Raw genomic sequence first — 27500 nt, forward strand, 5'->3', positions numbered from 1 at the left:
TAAACCCCCCACGCTGGAGAAGGTGCTACGTATAAACCCCCCACAGTGGAGAAGGTGCTACGTATAAACCCCCCACAGTGGAGAAGGTGCTACGTATAAACCCCCCACGGTGGAGAAGGTGCTACGTATAAACCCCCCACGCTGGAGAAGGTGCTACGTATAAACCCCCCACGGTGGAGAAGGTGCTACGTATAAACCCCCCACGGTGGAGAAGGTGCTACGTATAAACCCCCCACGGTGGAGAAGGTGCTACGTATAAACCCCCCACGCTGGAGAAGGTGCTACGTATAAACCCCCCACAGTGGAGAAGGTGCTACGTATAAACCCCCCACGGTGGAGAAGGTGCTACGTATAAACCCCCCACGCTGGAGAAGGTGCTACGTATAAACCCCCCACAGTGGAGAAGGTGCTACGTATAAACCCCCCACAGTGGAGAAGGTGCTACGTATAAACCCCCCACGCTGGAGAAGGTGCTACGTATAAACCCCCCACAGTGGAGAAGGTGCTACGTATAAACCCCCCACAGTGGAGAAGGTGCTACGTATAAACCCCCCACAGTGGAGAAGGTGCTACGTATAAACCCCCCACAGTGGAGAAGGTGCTACGTATAAACCCCCCACGCTGGAGAAGGTGCTACGTATAAACCCCCCACAGTGGAGAAGGTGCTACGTATAAACCCCCCGCGGTGGAGAAGGTGCTACGTATAAACCCCCCACGGTGGAGAAGGTGCTACGTATAAACCCCCCCACGCTGGAGAAGGTGCTACGTATAAACCCCCCACGGTGGAGAAGGTGCTACGTATAAACCCCCCACGGTGGAGAAGGTGCTACGTATAAACCCCCCGCGGTGGAGAAGGTGCTACGTATAAACCCCCCACGCTGGAGAAGGTGCTACGTATAAACCCCCCGCGGTGGAGAAGGTGCTACGTATAAACCCCCCACGCTGGAGAAGGTGCTACGTATAAACCCCCCGCGGTGGAGAAGGTGCTACGTATAAACCCCCCACAGTGGAGAAGGTGCTACGTATAAACCCCCCACAGTGGAGAAGGTGCTACGTATAAACCCCCCACGGTGGAGAAGGTGCTACGTATAAACCCCCCACGGTGGAGAAGGTGCTACGTATAAACCCCCCACGCTGGAGAAGGTGCTACGTATAAACCCCCCGCGGTGGAGAAGGTGCTACGTATAAACCCCCCACGCTGGAGAAGGTGCTACGTATAAACCCTTTCTCCTACTGGGACAGCGCTCATCCAGGACGATTCCTCACATTCCTGGAACGGAAGACATACCGCTAGATTCCAGGAAGGGGCGGCTGGGCTGTGTTCAGCAGGGCACAGTGGGATTACCTACAGCCATTATATTAAAACCTACCATCTTTATCAGTTATGACTCATGCCAGACCACGTTAACTTCTTGGAAACTGTGATGACTCTTACCGAGTGGACTATCATGGATGAAATAAAAGATTAAATACATTTAAAAAAGTGCTGTGTTGATCTCCTCATGATGTTTAGTCATGATTCATGACATTGTTATGGATGAAGTGAAGGTTCTGGGTTCTGTCACCATGACCTCATTACCTTCTTAGTCTAATAACTAGTCAGTGTAGCCAACGTCAATATTACAGACAGATGTGTTATGAGAAAGCACAACATGTCTCTGTGGCAGTGACCCAGGGTTAGGGGCAGGCTGGGGCCGGACTCATTAGGTGCTGGGGTAGAGGGGTTATTGAGGCTCTGCAGCAGGGAGAGTTAGAAGGCAGGCCACTACTCTACTCAGCGTGACTGAGACAGGAGCCCTGTTGACAGGCAGACCAGGAACACTTCTCCTGTCACCTCCATCACAGTAAGAACTCACACAGCCTCAAATAGGCCACGTAGGAAGATAACGCTCTGGCCCGCCGGTCGGCCAAAAAAAGAGGACAGGGGGCGAGATAAGAAAGGAGGAGAGAGAAAGGAGAGAAGAGTGAAGTGGGGCGGACAGGGCGGAGACTGAGGGCCAGCCAGTAGACTAGAGCATGCTGGCTCCTGACTGACAGAGAGACAGACTACAGTGAGAGAGTAACTGAGTCAGTGAGGACAGCGGGTAAATCACTGGGAGGTCTGAGTAGCTGGATCTTAAGGTTGGAGCTGCTACTGAGTCTGCCTGCCTGCTGCCATCCTGTCTGCCCCCTGAGCGGTGTACCCTGCACTGCCCTGCTTGCCTGGGGCTGTGGAGAGCCAAGATAAAGGTCACCGCCTGGAAAAAGGACCAGACCAAGTCTCCAAATCCTGGGAAAATTAAGAACCAGAGAGGAGAGAGATCGCTGGAGGAGCTGAGGAGAGACCACTTAGCTCAGTAGCTACAGGGGACTACTCTGGTTAGACTACTATACTACTCTCTCTGGGAAGGACAGACATTACCCAGCCTCACACCAGACAGTCTCTCTGAGAAGACAGTACTGTTAGAGGACAGACGGGGACAGGAGGAGAGACAGGGACAGGAGGAGGACAGACGGGCACAGGAGGAGGACAGGAGGAGGACAGACGGGGAGAGGAGGAGGACAGACGGGGACAGGAGGAGGACAGGAGGAGGACAGACGGGGAGAGGAGGAGGACAGGAGGAGGACAGACGGGGACAGGAGGAGGACAGGAGGAGGACAGACGGGCACAGGAGGAGGACAGGAGGAGGACAGACGGGGACAGGAGGAGGACAGACGGAGACAGGAGGAGGAGGAGAGACAGGGACAGGAAGAGGAGAGACAGGGACAGGAAGAGGAGAGACAGGTCAGGGACCTCAGTATTGTAAACCAGAGAAAGGGTTATATTGGTTCATTATTTCATCATAGAACAAAAGAGCGTGTTAAAGGAAGAGGACAGACAGCAGACTGGTATCTCAGCAGTACCAGAGGACAGACAGCAGACTGGTATCTCAGCAGTACCAGAGGACAGACAGCAGACTGGTATCTCAGCAGTACCAGAGGACAGACAGCAGACTGGTATCTCAGCAGTACCAGAGGACAGACAGCAGACTGGTATCTCAGCAGTACCAGAGGACAGACAGCAGACTGGTATCTCAGCAGTACCAGAGGACAGACAGCAGACTGGTATCTCAGCAGTACCAGAGGACAGACAGACAGGAGACTGGTATCTCAGCAGTACCAGAGGACAGACAGACAGGAGACTGGTATCTCAGCAGTACCAGAGGACAGACAGACAGGAGACTGGTATCTCAGCAGTACCAGAGGACAGACAGACAGGAGACTGGTATCTCAGCAGTACCAGAGGACAGACAGACAGGAGACTGGTATCTCAGCAGTACCAGAGGACAGACAGACAGGAGACTGGTATCTCAGCAGTACCAGAGGACAGACAGACAGGAGACTGGTATCTCAGCAGTACCAGAGGACAGACAGACAGCAGACTGGTATCTCAGCAGTACCAGAGGACAGACAGGAGACTGGTATCTCAGCAGTACCAGAGGACAGACAGGAGACTGGTATCTCAGCAGTACCAGAGGACAGACAGCAGACTGGTATCTCAGCAGTACCAGAGGACAGACAGCAGACTGGTATCTCAGCAGTACCAGAGGACAGACAGCAGACTGGTATCTCAGCAGTACCAGAGGACAGACAGCAGACTGGTATCTCAGCAGTACCAGAGGACAGACAGCAGACTGGTATCTCAGCAGTACCAGAGGACAGACAGACAGGAGACTGGTATCTCAGCAGTACCAGAGGACAGACAGACAGGAGACTGGTATCTCAGCAGTACCAGAGGACAGACAGACAGGAGACTGGTATCTCAGCAGTACCAGAGGACAGACAGACAGGAGACTAGTATCTCAGCAGTACCAGAGGACAGACAGACAGGAGACTAGTATCTCAGCAGTACCAGAGGACAGACAGGAGACTAGTATCTCAGCAGTACCAGAGGACAGACAGCAGACTGGTATCTCAGCAGTACCAGAGGACAGACAGCAGACTGGTATCTCAGCAGTACCAGAGGACAGACAGCAGACTGGTATCTCAGCAGTACCAGAGGACAGACAGACAGGAGACTGGTATCTCAGCAGTACCAGAGGACAGACAGGAGACTGGTATCTCAGCAGTACCAGAGGACAGACAGACAGGAGACTAGTATCTCAGCAGTACCAGAGGACAGACAGACAGGAGACTAGTATCTCAGCAGTACCAGAGGACAGACAGGAGACTAGTATCTCAGCAGTACCAGAGGACAGACAGCAGACTGGTATCTCAGCAGTACCAGAGGACAGACAGACAGGAGACTAGTATCTCAGCAGTACCAGAGGACAGACAGGAGACTGGTATCTCAGCAGTACCAGAGGACAGACAGCAGACTGGTATCTCAGCAGTACCAGAGGACAGACAGCAGACTGGTATCTCAGCAGTACCAGAGGACAGACAGGAGACTGGTATCTCAGCAGTACCAGAGGACAGACAGGAGACTGGTATCTCTGCAGTACCAGAGGACAGACAGGAGACTGGTATCTCAGCAGTACCAGAGGACAGACAGACAGCAGACTGGTATCTCAGCAGTACCAGAGGACAGACAGCAGACTGGTATCTCAGCAGTACCAGAGGACAGACAGACAGGAGACTAGTATCTCAGCAGTACCAGAGGACAGACAGGAGACTGGTATCTCAGCAGTACCAGAGGACAGACAGACAGGAGACTAGTATCTCAGCAGTACCAGAGGACAGACAGGAGACTGGTATCTCAGCAGTACCAGAGGACAGACAGGAGACTGGTATCTCTGCAGTACCAGAGGACAGACAGGAGACTGGTATCTCAGCAGTACCAGAGGACAGACAGCAGACTGGTATCTCAGCAGTACCAGAAGACAGACAGGAGACTGGTATCTCAGCAGTACCAGAGGACAGACAGCAGACTGGTATCTCAGCAGTACCAGAGGACAGACAGCAGACTGGTATCTCAGCAGTACCAGAGGACAGACAGCAGACTGGTATCTCAGCAGTACCAGAGGACAGACAGGAGACTGGTATCTCAGCAGTACCAGAGGACAGACAGCAGACTGGTATCTCAGCAGTACCAGAGGACAGACAGGAGACTAGTATCTCAGCAGTACCAGAGGACAGACAGACAGGAGACTAGTATCTCAGCAGTACCAGAGGACAGACAGGAGACTGGTATCTCTGCAGTACCAGAGGACAGACAGGAGACTAGTATCTCTGCAGTACCAGAGGAAACGTTGTCTGCTAGTAGCAGCTCCACAACACTACTAATAGACTATCGTCTTAGAGGGACTATGTTGGGGAGGTTGTTCCAGCGGAAAGCCAAACATGAGCGTCTTCAAGAGGAGCCGGAGGTTGGGCCAGCCAAGGGCATGCTCATCACAGAGACAGAGATGGACTACACCTACGTACGACCAGGAGGTAAGGAAAGCCTCAAACACTTGTCATATGTCTGTGTCCCAAATGACACACTATTCCTTATATAGTGGCCTGGCCCTGGTCAAACGTAGTGCACTATAAAGGGAATAGGGTGCTATTTAGAACGCATAGGCTCTGGTCAAACGTAGTGCACTATAAAGGGAAACACTAGCCTATGTCAAACTACTATCCCCCATAGTAGAAAAGTTGACCTTATTCTATTGTCAGCTAGTCGAAAAGAAAAATATTGCCTATTCTAAACAGACTATAGGACACTATTCTAAACAGACTATAGGACACTATTCTAAACAGACTATAGGACACCATGCTAAACAGACTATAGGACACTATTCTAAACAGACTATAGGACACTATGCTAAACAGACTATAGGACACTATTCTAAACAGACTATAGGACACTATTCTAAACAGACTATAGGACACCATGCTAAACAGACTATAGGACACCATGCTAAACAGACTATAGGACACCATGCTAAACAGACTATAGGACACCATGCTAAACAGACTATAGGACACTATGCTAAACAGACTATAGGACACTATTCTAAACAGACTATAGGACACTATTCTAAACAGACTATAGGACACCATGCTAAACAGACTATAGGACACTATTCTAAACAGACTATAGGACACTATTCTAAACAGACTATAGGACACTATTCTAAACAGACTATAGGACACTATTCTAAACAGACTATAGGACACTATTCTAAACAGACTATAGGACACTATTCTAAACAGACTATAGGACACCATGCTAAACAGACTATAGGACACCATGCTAAACAGACTATAGGACACCATGCTAAACAGACTATAGGACACTATGCTAAACAGACTATAGGACACTATGCTAAACAGACTATAGGACACTATGCTAAACAGACTATAGGACACTATTCTAAACAGACTATAGGACACCATGCTAAACAGACTATAGGACACCATGCTAAACAGACTATAGGACACTATTCTAAACAGACTATAGGACACTATTCTAAACAGACTATAGGACACTATTCTAAACAGACTATAGGACACTATTCTAAACAGACTATAGGACACTATGCTAAACAGACTATAGGACACTATGCTAAACAGACTATAGGACACTATGCTAAACAGACTATAGGACACTATGCTAAACAGACTATAGGACACTATGCTAAACAGACTATAGGACACTATGCTAAACAGACTATAGGACACTATGCTAAACAGACTATAGGACACTATGCTAAACAGACTATAGGACACTATGCTAAACAGACTATAGGACACTATGCTAAACAGACTATAGGACACTATGCTAAACAGACTATAGGACACTATTCTAAACAGACTATAGGACACCATGCTAAACAGACTATAGGACACTATTCTAAACAGACTATAGGACACTATTCTAAACAGACTATAGGACACCATGCTAAACAGACTATAGGACACTATTCTAAACAGACTATAGGACACTATGCTAAACAGACTATAGGACACTATGCTAAACAGACTATAGGACACTATGCTAAACAGACTATAGGACACTATGCTAAACAGACTATAGGACACTATGCTAAACAGACTATAGGACACTATTCTAAACAGACTATAGGACACTATGCTAAACAGACTATAGGACACTATTCTAAACAGACTATAGGACACTATTCTAAACAGACTATAGGACACTATGCTAAACAGACTATAGGACACTATTTTAAACAGACTATAGGACACTATGCTAAACAGACTATAGGACACTATGCTAAACAGACTATAGGACACTATTCTAAACAGAGTATAGGACACTATTCTAAACAGACTATAGGACACTATTCTAAACAGACTATAGGACACTATGCTAAACAGACTATAGGACACTATGCTAAACAGACTATAGGACACTATTCTAAACAGACTATAGGACACTATGCTAAACAGACTATAGGACACTATGCTAAACAGACTATAGGACACTATGCTAAACAGACTATAGGACACTATGCTAAACAGACTATAGGACACTATGCTAAACAGACTATAGGACACTATGCTAAACATACTATAGGACACTATGCTAAATATATATATATATATATTTAATTTATTTTGTCCAAAAACCAGCTATTACCGGCTTGCTGTCAATGTCACAATGGCGTCACAGTTGAGACAACATTCTAAATTGGCCTGGCTGGCACTGCCACCAGCTAACGACCCCATAACCAAATATTTGTTTAGTGATAAGATTCTGTGACCTCTCGTGGAAGGTCATGTTGAGGGACGTGTGGTGTTCTAAACATCACATATAAATAACTCAGTTAGATATATTTTTTCCTCCCGGACAGTTTTGTTTGTGTGTAAATGTCTAATAATTCGAACGAGGACTCCAGCAATATCTTAAACAAAGCCTTCCTCCTGCCTGTCACTGAGAATGATGTGTACATCAGTGTGTGTGTAGCGTGTCCCACTTATAATGACAGGTTGGTTTGTATCTAACGTAGTAGGCTGGTTGGCTGGCTCTCTGCTGTTGGCAGGACACTTGCGGTAGAAAACCAGCACAGAGGCACTCAAACCCGGGACTACTGCCACAAAAATACCTCTGAACCATATATGGACCTGTGGGGCCACAGCCACTAGACTAGAGACGGCTCCAGGCTCCTCTCCTCAGGGTATGTGTGTGTCTGCAGCACTGAGTCTCTTTCTCAGCCTGCAACAGACCTGGGTTCAAATTCTATTCGAAGTTATTTCAACCACTTCATGTGGGCTTCATTGAGCTTGTCTGGCTTAGCAGACTAATTGAATAGTCCCCAAACTATAAATCCCATCCATCAGGCGCTCCAGCCGGGATAGGGGATACGCTCAAAGTTTGTGTTGAAAGATTTCAAATAGTGCTTGAACCCAGGTCTGATATGCACTCCGCAAATAGTTCTCATTTAAATGAAGTGCTCCATGATGGGCCAGGATTCCTGGACTACACCACATGGTAGAAAGTTAGCTGCATCTTCAATCTGTTTAAACTACGCTGAACACTCCAGTAGTATTGACCATGATTCACATCCAATCTCTTTTTACAAATGTAACATCTGCTCTAATCAAATGTAAATCTCCTGAGACGTGTAGCCTAGCAGGACTGAAATAAATATCATCTGGAATGCAAACATCAACATCTACAGGCCTACACCTCCGGCACATAGTTCCCGTGGTGATGTAAACACACCTCCGGCACATAGTTCCCGTGGTGATGTAAACACACCTCCTGCACATAGTTCCTGTGGTGATGTAAACACACCTCCTGCACATAGTTCCTGTGGTGATGTAAACACACCTCCGGCACATAGTTCCTGTGGTGATGTAAACACACCTCCGGCACATAGTTCCTGTGGTGATGTAAACACACCTCCTGCACATAGTTCCTGTGGTGATGTAAACACACCTCCTGCACATAGTTCCTGTGGTGATGTAAACACACCTCCTGCACATAGTTCCTGTGGTGATGTAAACACACCTCCGGCACATAGTTCCTGTGGTGATGTAAACACACCTCCTGCACATAGTTCCTGTGGTGATGTAAACACACCTCCTGCACATAGTCCAGGTACTATGTAGGTAGGCTGAATAGTGCAGGGGACTTACAGCGAGCCCAGGTTCTAAGTAGGGAGGGTTAATAGCCCAGGTACTATGTAGGTAGGCTGAATATTGCAGGGGTCTTACAGCGAGCCCAGGTTCTGAGTAGGGAGGGTTAATAGCCCTGGTACTATGTAGATAGGCTGAATATTGCAGGGGACTTACAGCGAGCCCAGGTTCTAAGTAGGGAGGGTTAATAGCCCTGGTACTATGTAGGTAGGCTGAATAGTGCAGGGGACTTACAGCGAGCCCAGGTTCTAAGTAGGGAGGGTTAATAGCCCTGGTACTATGTAGGTAGGCTGAATAGTGCAGGGGACTTACAGCGAGCCCAGGTTCTGAGTAGGGAGGGTTAATAGCCCTGGTACTATGTAGATAGGCTGAATAGTGCAGGGGACTTACAGCGAGCCCAGGTTCTGAGTAGGGAGGGTTAATAGCCCTGGTACTATGTAGGTAGGCTGAATAGTGCAGGGGACTTACAGCGAGCCCAGGTTCTGAGTAGGGAGGGTTAATAGCCCTGGTACTATGTAGATAGGCTGAATAGTGCAGGGGACTTACAGCGAGCCCAGGTTCTGAGTAGGGAGGGTTAATAGCCCTGGTACTATGTAGATAGGCTGAATAGTGCAGGGGACTTACAGCGAGCCCAGGTTCTGAGTAGGGAGGGTTAATAGCCCTGGTACTATGTAGATAGGCTGAATAGTGCAGGGGACTTACAGCGAGCATTCCTGTAGAGTAGGAACGGATCCTGCAGTTGGAAGTCCAGGTCTTTAGTGATGGGTTCAGTCAGGTTCTCCATACTCAGCCTGTTCATTATGGTGAAGCCATGTCTGGGAGATGCTAGCCTGAGGACAAACAGGAGGGCATGAATAGAAAGAGTTAACCTGTACAGGATCGGTCCATAAACCGGGACGGTTGTTGCTCAATATGCGATCATTTGACCTGACTTTCCGGGACATAGACATGTCTTATATGGGCAGAAAGCTTAAATTCTTGTTAATCTTACTGCAGTGTCCAATTTACAGTAGCTATTACAGAAGAAAAATACCTGCTATTGTTAGAGCATAGTGCACAACAACAAAACACTTATCACAGCAACTGGTTTGATACATTCACCTATCAAGGTAAATAATGTACTAATATATTCAGTAATCTGCTCTGATTTGTCATCCTGAGGATCCCAGAGATAAAATGTAGTGTAGTTTGAAAAAATAAATGTGTATATTAAAATGTAGGAACTGGCTCTACAGTTTTATCCCACTGCTGTCTCTGGCTCCACACCTAGCCCGCCCGCCCAGCCACCTAGATGTGTCTTTTTAAATGTATTTTATTTTACCTTTATTTAACTAGGCAAGTCAGTTAAGAACAAATTCTTATTTTCAATGACGGCCTAGGAACAGTGGGTTAACTGCCTTGTTCAGGGGCAGAAGGACAGATTTTTACCTTGTCAGCTCGGGGAGTCAATCTTGCAACCTTTCGGTTACTAGTCCAACGCTCTAACCACTAGGCTGCCTGCCGCCCCATTAGCTTTCTGGAGGGAAGCTAATGATCCATCATGTATGACATTCCTGGGAGTGTGTAAACTTGTATTTTGTATTACCATAGCAGTTTTGTATGTTCTCTATAGTTATGTACTTACTTGAAAATGTATAAATTGACCAATTCGGCACATTTGGGCAAACTCCTGGCTGACTTGATGCAAAAATGTTGTGTAGTGAGGTAGTTCTTCACTGGATCAGTCTAAATTACACCTAGGCTCCTATGTTAATGTCTGGCCTTTCTCTCGCATTTCAAAGATGGAACAAAAACATTTAATAGAAAAACAAAAAAACACACGTTATCTTTCACCAGATCTAACGTGTTATATCCTCCTACATTCATTCACATTTCCACACTTCAAAGTGTTTCCTTTCAAATGGTATAAAGAATATTCATATCCTTGTTTCAGGTCCTGAGCTACAGGCAGTTAGATTTGGGTGCTGAGCTACAGGCAGTTAGATTTGGGTGCTGAGCTACAGGCAGTTAGATTTGGGTGCTGAGCTACAGGCAGTTAGATTTGGTCCTATAAGGAAACAGAAAGGTGTTACATGTTTACGACCTATTTCCTGGGTGGGATAGGGTGTGTGGAAGTAGTCATGGCTCTTCAAGGCTACAGGCCATAATAGTCTACTCAGTGATAACCAATCTGTTCAGAGGGAGGGGGGCTGACTTAGCTAACCCACTAAGCCCATTATATTTAACCTGATGGAGGCAGGCTTCTCAGCTCACAGCTGAAGTACACACAGAGACCGGTCCCAAATGGCACCCTATTCCCTATATAGTGCACTACACTTTTGACTATGGGCCCTGGTCAAACGTGACGCACCATAAAGGGAATAGGGTGCCACTTGGGATGCACCCCCACCAAGATTCAAAGCTCACGGGGAAGTACATAGAAAAAGTAATTAGCTAGCATCGTAAAAAAGACCCATCATACCTTGTGTAGACAAACAGGGTCCCCTCCACGTCAGTCTTCTCCTGCAAAACAACATACAGTAACTGATTAGGGTTGAGTTCATTAAAAGAGACATTGATTTGCTTGAACAGAGTCTTCATCGATCTCTCCTTAACATTCACAGCAAAATGTTACGTAGGCTGTGGGATATGAGAGTTATGAAGAAAACTTCTACCGGTGCGATGGTTTCTGAGTCACTGGTTATTTGGACCAATCATGATTTTGGGGTGCACCTACACCTGCATATTTCATGTATTTATTTTTGAAAGGGGGGGGGGGTTCACCACCGTCACCCCCACCCTCAGAACCAGGTGGGAAATTCCACGATAACAGAATGATTCCGAGAGACAGATTTTTCACTTTAAAATGTATGCCAAACAAAACAACAATGACTTCAAAGTTAAACCACACAACTCTAGACACAAGCACAAAAAAAGACATTTACTTAGAGGAACAGATGCAAAGTTGGGTAACAGAATGACTGTACAAATAGCACAAACCATCATTCTGTTAATGTCACCAAACTCTGTACCTCGCATCAAGTAAATGTGTTTTTGTCAAATATTCTTTAAAATCATGCTTATGCATAGAGTTGTATGGTTTAACGTTGCAATCATTCGTTTGTTTGGCGCACTATTTTTAAGTGATAAAAATCTGAGTATCAGCATCATTGTGTTACCTTGGAATTGATCAAATCCAGAAGCAAGCATTCACACCAGATCTGGTTCTGGGTGGCTGATATTCATTCACCTAGTTAGCTACTATGTCAACATTCAGTCTGAAAACTGTCAGCTGTTTACAAACCCAGCAGCAATGTGATGAATACTCTTGTCCACCACATCTAACAATAATAACTAGCTGGAGGGCAATGGGTACTGTGTGCCCCGGTATGTGTGCTTCCAGCTGTTGACGATGAGTATGACGCGTCTCCATAGGAACCTCTGACTACATTTTGGATCAAGCATAAATTGGCTTTAACATGCACAATAACGTGCCAAATCTATGATTTAGCTCTTTATTGTAGGGTAAGCATTAGAATAAGTTGCCTCAATATTTGCAACCATGGGTGGTAATATCTCTCTAGCAGCTGATCCATGGTCAGTATTGTGAAATAATTATAATGTGAAGGAAATGATTGAATGGAGAAAGCGGAGCTCCCTTTCCATCCTATCAGTATAGACACATGCTCAAACATGCACTTAAAGACTGTTTATGTTTGATCCGGGTAATGTGGTCAGAGGCTTCCAATGGAGGGTGTGATGCAATCGTGGAGCCTCCAGACAAACCAAGCTCCATACCACATGCTGTGTGCCTCAAATGTAGTAACAACGTGGAGGGCTGCATACATCTCAACATTGACATGATTGGTTGATGTTGGTGGGTGCGGGAGGTCCTGTATAAAACACAAACTCACTTGACAACAGCTCTGCTAAGCGCAACATTTATGTTTGCTTTGACTTCTGCAGAGGCCGCATAACAGTAACTGCTGTATGGCCACTGCAGACTGACCATGCAGAGTCTTTCAGCGACCTCCTCTGCATGGTGTTTCAGGAAAGATGCATCTTGAAAACACTTAATTCAATCGCTATCGGCCGTAAGAGAAGTACATTAAGATAGCTGCACTGCGAAACTATAATTTGTGAGTCACAAACCGATTTTGACAAAACGCTTACTGAGCTGTCTAATGTGAGATTGAATCGGAGCTTCGTGGGCGATATACCGCCTTCAAAACAACTGGGAACTCGGAAAAGAAAACTTTCGGACTGGGAAAAATCGATTTGAACGGTCATCCAACTCCGGAACTCCGGCCTAAAAATCACTGACGTCATGATTTGACCTTGTATTTTCCAGAGTTCCCAGTTTGAAACGCGGCATTAGGCGACAACTCGAATGCAGATAGTGGGGCTGGCATTATTGCCAAGTTAACGTGCCAGTCGGAATTAGATCATGTCCGACTCGTTAATAGGTTAGTTATACACGTACCGCGTCCAACCAGTTAGCAAGTCGGACATTTGAGTTTCCTCGTTCCGACTAGGACGTGAAAGCGATATAGGGTGATGTTAGCTAGCTAGCTGTCTAGCTTCTTGGAATACTAGCTATGGCTAGCCACATCTCCCAAAACCACGTGAATTCAACCTGGCAAACTAGTTCATAACGTGGCATCCATATCAGTCCGCTAAGATGTTACTTAACGTTAGATAACATGCAACTTTGTTGAAAAGAGAAGGGAGCGCGAACAGAGCAGCGGTAGCAGCCCTTAACTCACCCATTCATTTGATCGGTTGTTGAAAGTATACAACGCCACTTGACTCGCCACATCTACAATGTTGTTGATGTAGGGATCTTGTCTTTGCAGGGCTGCGAGACTAATGTCCAAACCTTTAGCAGTGAGACAGGTGTTTCCACCCGATGAGCTTGCCGTCATTGTTCTCCTTGAGCTAGCTAGTGATGCTAACTTGCACGTTATAGCGGGTGAAGGAATTTGTGACGGTTCCAGAGTAAAACGCAGACTATTGAAACTATCCCTGTCACAATACACTGTTATCAATTAAAATATTTTAAATAAATCATTTAAGAGAACATATAAGTGAATTGTAACTGTTTGGTACACCATCAACAGCTCACTTGACAGCAGCCATGTTTCGTCGAACAGATTGTAAACAGTTAGGCATGATGAGTTGAGCGTGGAGGGCTATAAGGAACGTTAATCAATCTCGAAAAATAGATTGGCCGCTTCATCAGGCCGAAGCAGATGGTGATGAAGGATGTTTATTGGCCAGGCATGTTACACCAAAATTACTTTTGAATTTGACAATGACTTCTTGTTAGAATCCATCGTTGAATCCATTGAATTCCATTTTGTCCTGAAATGTTATTGAAGGCTTACTTCAACGTCACTTTTATATCGGTCTGATAATTCAAATTCGTCATTTTGTTAATTAATTAGTCCAGTTAATACGTTGTTAAGCAGATACTTACAATTTTTGCGCATATCATAGGCCTGAAAATGTCTGCTGCCCAAGTTGATGGGAAAAAACTATGCAGTCTGCAATGGTGGCTCTAGAGGGCGCTACTTCCTTTGTAAAACGTCGATCTTTTTTACATTTATTTTCCTCAACGCTGCCTTTTGCTTGGGCACTGAGCTAGGCTATATTTAGTGTGTAATATCAATGACAAGCGATTCAGCACTTAGTTCTATATGTTTCTATGGCTAGATTGTGATTATGGCAGTGCCAGGGTTATTGATAGTCTATAGTGACCAAAGGTTTCACCTGCTATAGGCGTGCGCAGTGAGCAGCATGTGAACAGCCATAGCACCATAAACAGTAGCCTACCAGGCAGCCCGCTACATATCTTCATTACTCTGAAATATGTTTTACCTAGTAGGCTATACATCTAGTATTTGTCCAAAATTCATACGCACAATGACTGTTTTTGGACACCTTTGGTGCTAGAAAGCTATATGGTCTAATCAAACTCATCCCCCAAACAGAATGTAGGTGACCTGAGAACTTATATTTCCTTCATCTCATCTAACAATGCTTCAGACACAGTCAGAGATCCATTATGAGTGAGTATGGTCTGGTGTCTGTGACTGATGGTTGGTGGGAGACGAGGAGAGGAGGGATGGGATGAGGAGGTGGTTCTCAGGACCAGTAGGGCCCAGTGTCTGTGACTGATGGTTGGTGGGAGACTAGAGGATAGGAGGGATGGGATGGGGAGGTGGTTCTCAGGACCAGTAGGGCCCGGTGTCTGTGACTGATGGTTGGTGGGAGACGAGGAGAGGAGGGATGGGATGGGGAGGTGGTTCTCAGGACCAGTAGGGCCCAGTGTCTGTGACTGATGGTTGGTGGGAGACTAGAGGATAGGAGGGATGGGATGGGGAGGTGGTTCTCAGGACCAGTAGGGCCCTGTGACTGATGGTTGGTGGGAGACGAAGGGAGAGGAGGGATGGGATGGGGAGGTGGTTCTCAGGACCAGTAGGGCCCGGTGTCTGTGACTGATGGTTGGTGGGAGACTAGAGGAGAGGAGGGATGGGATGGGGAGGTGGTTCTCAGGACCAGTATGGCCCGGTGTCTGTGACTGATGGTTGGTGGGAGACGAAGGGAGAGGAGGGATGGGGAAGTGGTTCTCATAACCAGTAGGGCCCTGTGTCACAGAAGGGACAATAACTAATATGGCAAACACAGCACAGCAGCATCCAGTCTGCCTCCCAAATGACAAACTACATAGGGAATAGAGGTCTATTTTGGACAAAGCCAGAGTCCTCCATCCCCATCCTCAGTTCCCACGACCTGCACTAAAATGCCAGTCCCTCTATCTGGCTCGTTTTAAACACAACGCCAAGTTGACCTAGGACATTTATAGACTGAGGTCGATTATGTAATAGTTTCTCTGAACGGAACAATCTTTTGAGGACTCAAGGATTTTTCATTGCAGTGTTCTGCTGTGGTCATTATCGGGGTAGGGCCCTGAAAGTCGTTCTTGACGTGAATGAGATGGGGTTGCATATACTGTAGGCTATAGCCTGTCTTATTTTCTATTTCAATATCGACATAACCTATTTGTTTCTGGACTATAGGGATTCACTTGAAATAGTGGTTGTATCTGTGTAACACGTTCGTGCCGAATCAAATGAAGCTTGTTTTGCGGTTCCATCTGGGTGTAAACATTACGCATATTTTTGGCCACGTTTGACGCGCGTAAAATCGAGGTCTTTGGAACTCAAACTGTAGCCGACTATGGTGTAAACTTAATTATCTTCCATCGGCTTCCCATAAATGTGTCTATTAAGCCACCAAGGCATTTAAAAACTGCATGTTTACAAACTGGTTAGCCTGCTATTGTCAGGGATACAGGTATCACGCTTGGGATTGAATCCATCCAGATATAATTCAAGTCAGGTTTAACAGATTTCCTCCTTCCTTCCTACATCCTCCAGAAATCAAAGCACAAGCCCTATCTGACTTTACTGTGATTATTTAGCTCCCTCTCCAGAGATAGTACGTCTGGAAAATCATGGACGGTTTACTCTATTTTCTAACGTTGTAACAAGCGAACATCTGGAACCAGTCAGATCGTCTACATGGGAGGGGGCTTGGTCGTCACCCCCCTCTCTCTTGTGCGCTCTCCCTCTCTTTCCTCTCACCAGACAATATCACTGCAGAAAGGTACAAGCGGCCGCTCTCCACAGGGCTATTGAACAACTCCCGTTTCGTACGATTTTGTGCCTGGAATCGATGACAGAAAGTATCTGTGAATGAGGCACGCCACGTGTATTTGCCTGTTTTTTGGACAGCATTTGGTGGAATCGATTCTATTGGAAGATTTAACCCTGTGTGAGCAGCAGTTCTGGAATATATATTTTTTGTTGTTCCGCTGAGAGCTTGAATCTTTGCTTCTATTCCTTTTACGGCATCAGTGGCAGCGCGCGGGGCTTGGTGTCATTGGTCCGGCTTTTTGATGTACCTTATTTAAAACATTTGCAGGCAAATTGATAGGATTTTGATTAATAGGTAGGCTAGCAGCAAATGGTGCTAGTGCCATGTTTCTTAGGTAGGGCCCGGATGTTCCGAGGATGCACTGGTTCGTCTTCTTAGGTGGTTCAAGCGAATATCTATTTATGTGTTTCACCTCCAGAATGGGGATCAGGTAATATTTACTGAAACGCAACAACAACCGGAATATCGAAAGCTGTCCGGCCGTTATTCTTTTTTTTTATTTCCTCTTTGGTTTCTTTTTTTTCTCTACTCCTCCTTTTTACAACCTTTTTCTCCATTCATCTACGGATAAAGCTGGACCACATTTATGGTAAATGAAAGCAAAAACATGTACATACCAGAGGACACCCTTGAGAACCATCAAGGTAATGTCTTTTTTTTATATTCAGTTGTTTTCAAGCTGTGTGAGTGTCTGTGTTGATATGGGAGATGCATGCTATTTCTTCTGGTATGGTTTGGAGACGGAATGTGTTGTTACCTTCTCTTTTAAACAGATCAACATATAACACAAACCATACCGGGTTATTGGAAGTGTCAGTGAGTTTTCACTGTCCGAGTTGTATCTGCATACATTCAGGCAGCCGTAGTTAGGCTAGCCTAGCAGCAACAGATCATCATTATAATTAGCTGACAGGTAACCAACGGACTAACACATGATCGCACCCCTATTGGATAAATATGGTTTCACACATGCATTTTGCCCTAATGCCAATGTTGTAATCGTTTACAAACTTGTGGATCGATTCATTTTTAATGCTTGGAGCATTGAAATCAAGCCCGTTTACAGAATGCAATGGAGGAAACGCACGGCCTGAGTGCATGCACAAAATCATAGCCCACTGATGCGCATCGATATTTTCGATCACCTATCGATTCATTTATCATGGATCGATACTCGCGTGTGAAACGTATAGGGATAAAGTAGGTTACATGTCATTTGCATTCATGGACACGACATGGCACATTAACAGGTTAGTTTAGGGATTTCTAATCTAATTAAAGTCACAGGCTATGCGCAGGGCCTCAATTGTCATCAGACTAGAATCTATATTTTGGGATTTTGCGTTTAAAATCTCAAACAAGATACGGATAACGTGGGACATAATTACGTTGAACGTGCATCAAGCAATATTCTGATCAATGGTCGGTGTGTCTGTCTGTTGCATGCATGTTGCGCAGTAGGCTATTTTCCTCTTCCCACGTTGAGCTGAGCATTACTAACTCACAACAGTAGGCTAAATCACTACAGTGTCCTTAGGCTATATGACGAAATAGCCTACAATGCAGTGATTTACTAGATCATTGTGTTAACTTGTGATTACCAACTACGGAGTAGGCTATAGCTGCCTTGTCCTTTATCGTTGCCACCGACACGGTGGCGTCAGCAGAGAGAGGAGAGGCGGGGGCCCATAGCAACAGAGAGAGAGAGCTCGAGCTGCGAGCAGCAGACGGTGGTCGCGTACATGGAACCTGCCTAAGCTTGTGCCTCAGCCTCTGTGGCGCAGCAGTAGATCGGTTTGGTCTCAGAGTATAACTATGACATAGCCTACATATCATCTTGGTGTCACCCCCCTGACACTCGCTGTTAATATGTGTTGTCTCTCATAGGAGGCGTGTTGGTCATAGCAGTCTACATTGCGTAACGCAGCATCACACACCCTCTGATAACAGTTCAGCACGGATGGCTGGTTGTTGTTGACCTATACTATAATATTAACTTCAGCAAACTCGTAACGGAATGTAGTACAGCTTTCCTCCTTGAATAGTAGCCTATAGGCTCTTTCATTCGCCATTAATTGTTCATTTGGTGCTCCCGGCTTTGCGCAGCCTCGGGTGGCCTTTTCAGCACCATGGACAGGTTATCTTTGATAGGCCACCCTGCCATGACCTCCGTGTCTGGGTGCCACACTGAACATGCCTGGGAAACCAATGGTATTTCTTCTCAAATAGCATGTTGTTGAAATAACCAACCTATTATTGTTATTATCATCATATCCTGGCTTATTTGGATTTTCCGTCAGATGTGATCCACATCTATTCTCATGGGGTTTTTTACTCAACGAGCTCGAGCTTCCTTTTTTCCAGTGGAAATGTGGAGAAGGCTCCTCGCTGCTATATTCTGATTTGGTCCCAAATGACACCATATTTTCTAGCGCACTATACATGGGATATGGTGCCGTCTGTCTTCTAACAGCTCTCAAGGGATTTCAGGTCACGGTGTGAACAACTGTTTGAACGTTTTTTCTCGCTGTTTTGCTGTTCTCGATTTAGATTTTAAGTAGCCTAGATTTTACGTCCTCAGCTTTTATTCTCCCATACATTTAGCCCATCATCCGTGTTACATAGTCCGGTTACGGTCTAGTTGTATTATTTTACCGTCATACATCAGGTTTTCAAAAAGTCTCTTTTAGACTAGGCTACTCTCGTTCCCGCGGTCTGATCTAGACCTGCCTGTTGCTCCACTACCTAGTGTGAGCGGCTCCTGCCCTCCTGCTAACCCCAGTGGCGTGGTTAGCCTCAGGGCCTTAATTCCGTTCAGTGTCCTTTCGTTTATTATTGATTACGGATTAGACTACATTCACAATACCATTTCATTCGGTCAGCCGAGTAATCATGAATGGACCACGCTTTGTAGGCCTATTGACGTTCTATTCAGTGCGACCTCAGTGCCATGTCTTTGCCGATAAGCTGTAGCTAGCCTATAGCACAGCAGATCAAGAGATGACCCATTACAGGTAGATAGAACCGTTGTCAGAGCTGTGAACCAGGCTGTTGTAAAAATATATATTAGGCCAAACTCAGGAAGACTTCGAGTTCTGTTGGTGTCAGACAGATTACATCACAGGCCTTTACATATTTTCTAATTTTATTTATGCCTGAAATAGACTAGTGTTTGATGCGGTGAGGAAGATGTAGGCCAGTAGTGGAATGTACCAGTCAATCCTAATATAAACCTTATGTACCTTGTGCATTAGAAGCTGAAGCTGGTTTGTTGTTATAGGAAGTACTGTGTCCACCTTTCTGTCCTCAGTGCTGATGTTGAACCACTTAAGCCTACCACCTCTGTGTACGGGGTGTGTGTGTACGGGGTGTGTGTGTACGGGGTGTGTGTACGGGGTGTGTGTGTACGGGGTGTGTGTGTACGGGGTGTGTGTACGGGGTGTGGGTGTGTGTACGGGGTGTGTGTGTACGGGGTGTGTGTACGGGGTGTGTGTGTGTACGGGGTGTGTGTGTACGGGGTGTGTGTACGGGGTGTGTGTGTACGGGGTGTGTGTGTACGGGGTGTGTGTGTATGGTGTGTGTGTACGGTGTGTGTGTGTGTACGGGGTGTGTGTGTACGGAGTGTGTGTACGGTATGTGTGTACGGTATGTGTGTGTACGGTGTGTGTGTATGGTGTGTGTGTACGGTGTGTGTGTGTGTGTACACGGTGTGTGTGTGTGTGTACGGTGTGTGTGTTCAAAATCAAATCGATGTGTGTGTTCGTGAAACTTTTGGCTTCACCACTTTAGAAGCAGCACACTATAGTCCTACAGTAGTGAGAGCTGTCTGTCATTACAGTACACTATAGTCCTACAGTAGTGAGAGCTGTCTGTCATTACAGTACACTATGTTCCTACAGTAGTGAGAGCTGTCTGTCATTACAGTACACTAGGGTCCTACAGTAGTGAGAGCTGTCTGTCATTACAGTACACTATGGTCCTACAGTAGTGAGAGCTGTCTGTCATTACAGTACACTATAGTCCTACAGTAGTGAGAGCCGTCTGTCATTACAGTACACTATGGTCCTACAGTAGTGAGAGCCGTCTGTCATTACAGTACACTATGGTCCTACAGTAGTGAGAGCTGTCTGTCATTACAGTACACTATAGTCCTACAGTAGTGAGAGCTGTCTGTCATTACAGTACACTATGGTCCTACAGTAGTGAGAGCTGTCTGTCATTACAGTACACTGTGGTCCTACAGTAGTGAGAGCTGTCTGTCATTACAGTACACTATAGTCCTACAGTAGTGAGAGCCGTCTGTCATTACAGTACACTATGGTCCTACAGTAGTGAGAGCTGTCTGTCATTACAGTACACTATGGTCCTACAGTAGTGAGAGCTGTCTGTCATTACAGTACACTATGGTCCTACAGTAGTGAGAGCCGACTGTCATTACAGTACACTATGTTCCTACAGTAGTGAGAGCTGTCTGTCATTACAGTACACTATGTTCCTACAGTAGTGAGAGCTGTCTGTCATTACAGTACACTATGGTCCTACAGTAGTGAGAGCTGTCTGTCATTATAGTACACTATAGTCCTACAGTAGTGAGAGCTGTCTGTCATTACAGTACACTATGTTCCTACAGTAGTGAGAGCTGTCTGTCATTACAGTACACTAGGGTCCCAGTCAGCCTATGTAATCAGAGACCCACCATTTTCCCCACTAGCTACCTGCCAGACTCTCTCACACACACATGTTCTTCTATTCTCGTGGGCCCTCAAATCAATTTCCATTCAAATTCCTATTTTCCCAAACCCATAACCCTAACCTTAACCCTAACCTTAACCCGTAACCCAAACACTACACCTTGACCTAACTCCTTACCCTAACGCTAAACCTAACCACTAACCCCTTACCATAACCCTAATTATATAACCCTAATTAAAACCCTAAACCTAACCACTAACCCCTTACCATAACCCTAATTATAACCTTAAACCTAACCCCTAGCCTTTGTCCTCATGGGGATGTGGAAAATGACCCTACGAGGGAGGATTTTCCGTGATTTACTATCCTTGTGGGGACCTTTGGGGATTTTTAGGTCCCCACAATGGTTGAAAAACTACACACACACGCACGCACGCACGCACGCACGCACGCACGCACGCACGCACGCACGCACACCACACACACACACACACACACACACACACACACACACACACACACACACACACACACACACACACACACACACTACAGTGCCTTGCAAAAGTATTCATCCCCCTTGGTGTTTTGCCTATTTTGTTGCATTACAACCTGTAATTTAAATTGATTTTTATTTGGATTTCATATAATGGACATACACAAAATAGTCCAAATTGGTGAAGTGAAATAACAAAAATAACTTGTTTCAAAAAATTATTTAAAAAACCCCCCGGAAAAGTGGTGCGTGCGTATGCATTCACCCCTTTGCTATGAAGCCCCTAAATAAGATCTGGTGCAACCAATTACCTTCAGAAGTCACACAATTAGTTAAAGTTAAGTCCACCTGTGTGCAATCTACGTGTCACATGATCTGTCACATGATCTCAGTATATATACACCTGTTCTGAAAGGCCCCAGAGTCTGCAACACGACTAAGCAAGGGGCACCACCAAGCAAGCGGCACCATGAAGACCAAGGAGTTCTCCAAACAGGTCAGGGACAAAGTTGTAGAGAAGTACAGATCAGGGTTGGGTTATAAAACAGTATCAGAAACTTTGAACATCCCATGGAGCACCATTAAACCTATTATTAAAACATGGAAAGAATATGACACCACAACAAACCTGCCAAGCGAGGGCCGCCCACCAAAACTCACCGACCAGGCAAGGAGGGCATTAATCAGAGAGGCAACAAAGAGAGCAAAGATAACCCTGAAGGAGCTGCAAAGCTCCACAGCGGAGATTGGAGTATCTGTCCATAGGACCACTTTAAACCGTACACTCACATATCTGGGCTTTATGGGAGAGTGGCCAGAAAAAAGATATTGCTTAAAGAAAAAAATAAGCAAACACGTTTGGTGCTCGCCAAAAGGCATGTGGAAGACTCCCCAAAAATATGGAAGAAGGTACTCTGGTCAGATAAGACTAAAAATGAGCTTTTTGGCCATCTAGGAAAACGTGATGTCTGGAGCAATCCCAACATCTCTCATCACCCTGAGAACACCAGCATGGACTGGGAAACTGGTCAGATTTGAATAAATGATGGCTGGCTCTAAATACAGGAAAATTCTTGAGGGAAACCTGTTTCAGTCTTCCAGAGATTTGAGACTGGGATGGTGGTTCGCCTTCCAGGAGGACAATGACCCTAAGCATACTGTTAAAACAAAACTTGAGTGGTTTAAGGGGAAACATTTAAATGTCTTGGAATGGCCTAGTCAAAGCCCAGAACTCAATCCAATTGAGAATCTGTGGTCTGACTTAAAGATTGCTGTACACCAGCAGAACCCACCCATTTTGCCTTGAAGAATGGGCAAAAATCCCAGTGGCTAGATGTGCCAAGCTTATAGAGACATACCCCAAGAGACTTGCAGCTGTAATTGCTGCAAAAGATGGCTCTACAAAGTATTGACTTTGGGGGGGTGAATAGTTCTGCACGCTCAAGTTTTCTTCTTTTGTCTTATTTCTTGTTTATTTCACCATAAAAAAATATTGTGGTAGGCAGGTTGTGTAAATCAAATGATACAAACCCCCCAAAAAATCCATGTCTAATGTAAGCCTCAACATATTTTACTCGCTCTTGCCAAACAACAGGAAGTAAGTACAAATGAACGTGATTGTGTATAAGTACATAAAGAAGAAATCCTTCCGTCAACGACAAGGTGTTTATTAGGGGAAAAGCAGTCTGTTTGTTAATTGCCATTGGGCTGGGCTACGTGGGACTATTACCAAGTCACTTATCATTCAGTATAGAACCAGAGAACAAAACACTACTACATCTGAACTGAGAACTGGGCCCATAATGCATCACTTCACTTTGTTCTGCTGGAAACATAGACGTGGTGCTCAAAGGGTGTCAGGCATGATGCAGGAGAATGGGAGACCACAAAACAACAGCTAACATCTGTTTTCTTCAAGTAGAATAACTACATAGATAGAAAAATACATACATTACAGAACAAAAGAAAGAGAGAGCAAGGAGAGAAATAGAGAGGGAGACGAACAGATCGAGAGATCCAGACAGTGAGGAGAGAGAGAAAGCAGCAGAGAGAGGGATAGATACCGACAGAGAGAGACAGTGGTAGAAATAGTAGCAGCGGAGGAAGGTAGGGAGATAGGGAGGGAGGGAGGGAGACAGAGGGAGGGAGGGAGGGAGTGAGTGAGTGAGTGAGTGAGTGAGTGAGTGAGTGAGTGAGTGAGTGAGTGAGTGAGTGAGTGAGTGAGTGAGTGAGTGAGTGAGTGAGTGAGTGAAGGAGGTTAGCAACAGTTTTCTTGCTTAAGCTTGCGATTCTGTTTTGTAAATCTAACCAGGGGCCAATCCTTCAACAGCGTGTTTTTGGGTTGGAACTTAATTCCTGTTGTAACAGCTAGCCATGGTTGAGCTGTGGTATTAAGGCACCAGCAGACTGCACCTTTCTGGGAAGACATCTATTTTATTGTTCTGCCTCTAAAGGAAAGGGGGAGAGGCACAAGGAGAAGAGAGGGATTGAAAGAGGTGATAGAGGGAGGAAAGAGAGAGAGAGAGAGAGAGCCCTAGTGGAGTTTCACTGTAGCTCTGTAGCGTTTTCTGTCTACTGCCAATCTAGTGTATCAGCCTTCAAGGCCTTTAGTAGGGAAGGATTGGTGTCAGAGAGGAGAGCAAGTCATCAATTAGATCTCTCTCTCTCTCTCTCTCTCTCTCTCTCTCTCTCTCTCTCTCTCTCTCTCTCTCTCTCTTTCTCTCTCTCTCTCTCCTTTCTCTCTCTCTCTCTCTCTCTCTCTCTCTCTCCTCTCTCTCTTTCTCTTTCTCTCTCTCACTCTCTCTCTCTCTCTCTCTCTCTCTCTCTTTCTCTCTCTCTCCTCTGTTTCTCTCTCTCTCTCTTTCTCTTTCTCTTTCTCTCTCTCTCTCTCTCTCTCTCTCTCTCTCTCTCTCTCTCTCTCTCTCTCTCGCCTTCTTTCTCTCTCCTCTCTCGCTCCTTCTTTCTCTCTCCTCTCTCTCTCCTTTCTCTCTCCTCTCTCTCTCTCTCCCTCTCTCTCTCTATCTCTCTCTCTCTCTCTCCTTTCTCTCATCTCTCTCTCTCTCTCTCCTTCTCTCTCTCCTTCTCTCTCTCTCTCTCTCTCTCTCTCTTTTCTCTCTCCTTCTCTCTCTCTATATATACATATTTCTACTGCACTTGTCCCCTTTTCTCAGAATATAGGGCAGCAGCTCAGAGAGTGCACTTCAGGCTCCTTACGGCTTTGATAGCAGTGTGTATGACCATGTTATAGGTTAGCGTCAGTATGCAGTTGTACTCCACATGCTCTTCATAGTTCCACTAGATCCTGTCTGATGTGTTCTTCAGGGTTGATGTGAGTAGTGTGTAACTGTGTTATAATAACATGAACAGTATTCCAGTCCATCCTCTCCTGTGTTACATCCTGTCTGATGTCTCAGGACCAGCAGGGTCTTCCTGTATGATGTCTGTCAGCACTCTGTCGTTTAGCAGAAAGATGACTCTACGTCCACCTTCCTTTTCTTCCTTTCACCAGATGTTGTGTTGTGTGGCGTTGGATTACATCTCTGTTTGTGTTGTTTCGCCCTGCGTCCCGGGGCCGACACCAACTTCTGAAGGATGGAGAGAGAGATATCATTTCAATAGCCAATGTAGCGTTTCTTGCAGCATTTTGGTTTCTCAAGTGTGTGTGTGTGTGTGTGTGTGTGTGTGTGTGGTGTGTGTGTGTGTGTGTGTGTGTGTGTGTGTGTGTGTGTGTGTGTGTGTGTGTGTGTGTGTGTGTGTGCTCATCGTTGTTTAGAATAGAGCATGTTGCAGTCAGCAGAAAGGCAGAACGAGAGACGGCAGCAGTGAACAGGGTGGTTCACATCATTAACACAACAACAGGGTGGTTCACATCATTAACACAACAACAGGGAGGTTCACATCATTAACACAACAACAGGGAGTTCACATCATTAACACAACAACAGGGTGGTTCACATCATTAACACAACAACAGGGTGGTTCACATCATTAACACAACAACAGGGTGGTTCACATCATTAACACAACAACAGGGTGGTTCACATCATTAATACAACAACAGGGAGGTTCACATCATTAACACAACAACAGGGTGGTTCACATCATTAACACAACAACAGGGTGGTTCACATCATTAACACAACAACAGGGTGGTTCACATCATTAACACAACAACAGGGTGGTTCACATCATTAACACAACAACAGGGTGGTTCACATCATTAACACAACAACAGGGAGGTTCACATCATTAACACAACAACAGGGAGGTTCGCATCATTAACACAACAACAGGGTGGTTCACATCATTAACACAACAACAGGGAGTTCACATCATTAACACAACAACAGGGTGGTTCACATCATTAACACAACAACAGGGTGGTTCACATCATTAACACAACAACAGGGTGGTTCACATCATTAACACAACAACAGGGTGGTTCACATCATTAACACAACAACAGGGAGGTTCACATCATTAACACAACAACAGGGAGGTTCACATCATTAACACAACAACAGGGTGGTTCACATCATTAACACAACAACAGGGTGGTTCACATCATTAACACAACAACAGGGTGGTTCACATCATTAACACAACAACAGGGTGGTTCACATCATTAACACAACAACAGGGAGGTTCACATCATTAACACAACAACAGGGAGTTCACATCATTAACACAACAACAGGGTGGTTCACATCATTAACACAACAACAGGGTGGTTCACATCATTAACACAACAACAGGGTGGTTCACATCATTAACACAACAACAGGGTGGTTCACATCATTAACACAACAACAGGGTGGTTCACATCATTAACACAACAACAGGGTGGTTCACATCATTAACACAACAACAGGGAGGTTCACATCATTAACACAACAACAGGGTGGTTCACATCATTAACACAAACAACAGGGAGGTTCACATCATTAACACAACAACAGGGAGGTTCACATCATTAACACAACAACAGGGTGGTTCACATCATTAACACAACAACAGGGTGGTTCACATCATTAACACAACAACAGGGTGGTTCACATCATTAACACAACAACAGGGTGGTTCACATCATTAACACAACAACAGGGAGGTTCGCATCATTAACACAACAACAGGGAGAGAGAAGGATACAGGGAGAGCTAGCTAGATGGAGAACAGGGGCGCGTCTCAAATTGTACCCTATTCCCTACGTAGTGCACTACTTTTTGACGAGGCCTCATAGGGCCTAAAGGGAATCGGGTGCCATTTGGGTTGCAGACTAGGACTGTCTGCATTCAGAGAAGGATGGATCCTCCTGAGTAACAAATGCAGACATCCTCTACATGCGACGCTGCCCCCGTACGTATAGCAGAGCAGATAGATACCATCCAGACATTAGTCCTGATTACGATGCAGTCTGGCACCTTTTGCATTCAACATGCGTTTTGCCACCCATGGCATGAAGTCGTAGAGCTTTGATGTGTGGAAGTTAGTGTAATACCAGAGCCTGGTTGATGAAGGCTGTAGGTTGAGACTGTCCAGAAGATCCAAACACCTCGTATCA

The 27500-nt window shown here is 45.5% G+C and overlaps 2 protein-coding genes across 3 annotated transcripts in view; one reads left to right on the forward strand and one right to left on the reverse strand.

The window, feature by feature from the left end:
- The window catches only part of LOC106597194 (mRNA-decapping enzyme 1B), a 25424-nt gene extending 11233 nt beyond the window's left edge, over window positions 1–14191 (reverse strand). For both annotated transcript variants that reach the window (XM_082964210.1, XM_082964209.1), the window contains exons 1-3: window positions 13797–14191; window positions 11513–11553; window positions 9754–9881 (exon numbers count right to left, since the gene is read on the reverse strand). In XM_082964210.1, coding sequence (XP_082820336.1) covers window positions 9754–9881; window positions 11513–11553; window positions 13797–13955 — 328 coding nt within the window. In that variant the 5' untranslated portion in view covers window positions 13956–14191. The remainder of the gene's footprint in view (window positions 1–9753; window positions 9882–11512; window positions 11554–13796) is intronic.
- A 2496-nt stretch (window positions 14192–16687) lies between these two features.
- Window positions 16688–27500, forward strand: part of LOC145861432 (voltage-dependent L-type calcium channel subunit alpha-1C) — a 171804-nt gene continuing 160991 nt past the window's right edge. Inside the window, exon 1 of the mRNA XM_082964216.1 lies at window positions 16688–17396. Within this exon, the coding sequence (XP_082820342.1) occupies window positions 17339–17396 (58 nt within the window). The 5' untranslated portion in view covers window positions 16688–17338. The remainder of the gene's footprint in view (window positions 17397–27500) is intronic.

This window comes from Salmo salar, chromosome 17 (assembly GCF_965601325.2).
Source record: "Salmo salar chromosome 17, fSalSal1, whole genome shotgun sequence".
Taxonomy (NCBI): domain Eukaryota; kingdom Metazoa; phylum Chordata; class Actinopteri; order Salmoniformes; family Salmonidae; genus Salmo; species Salmo salar.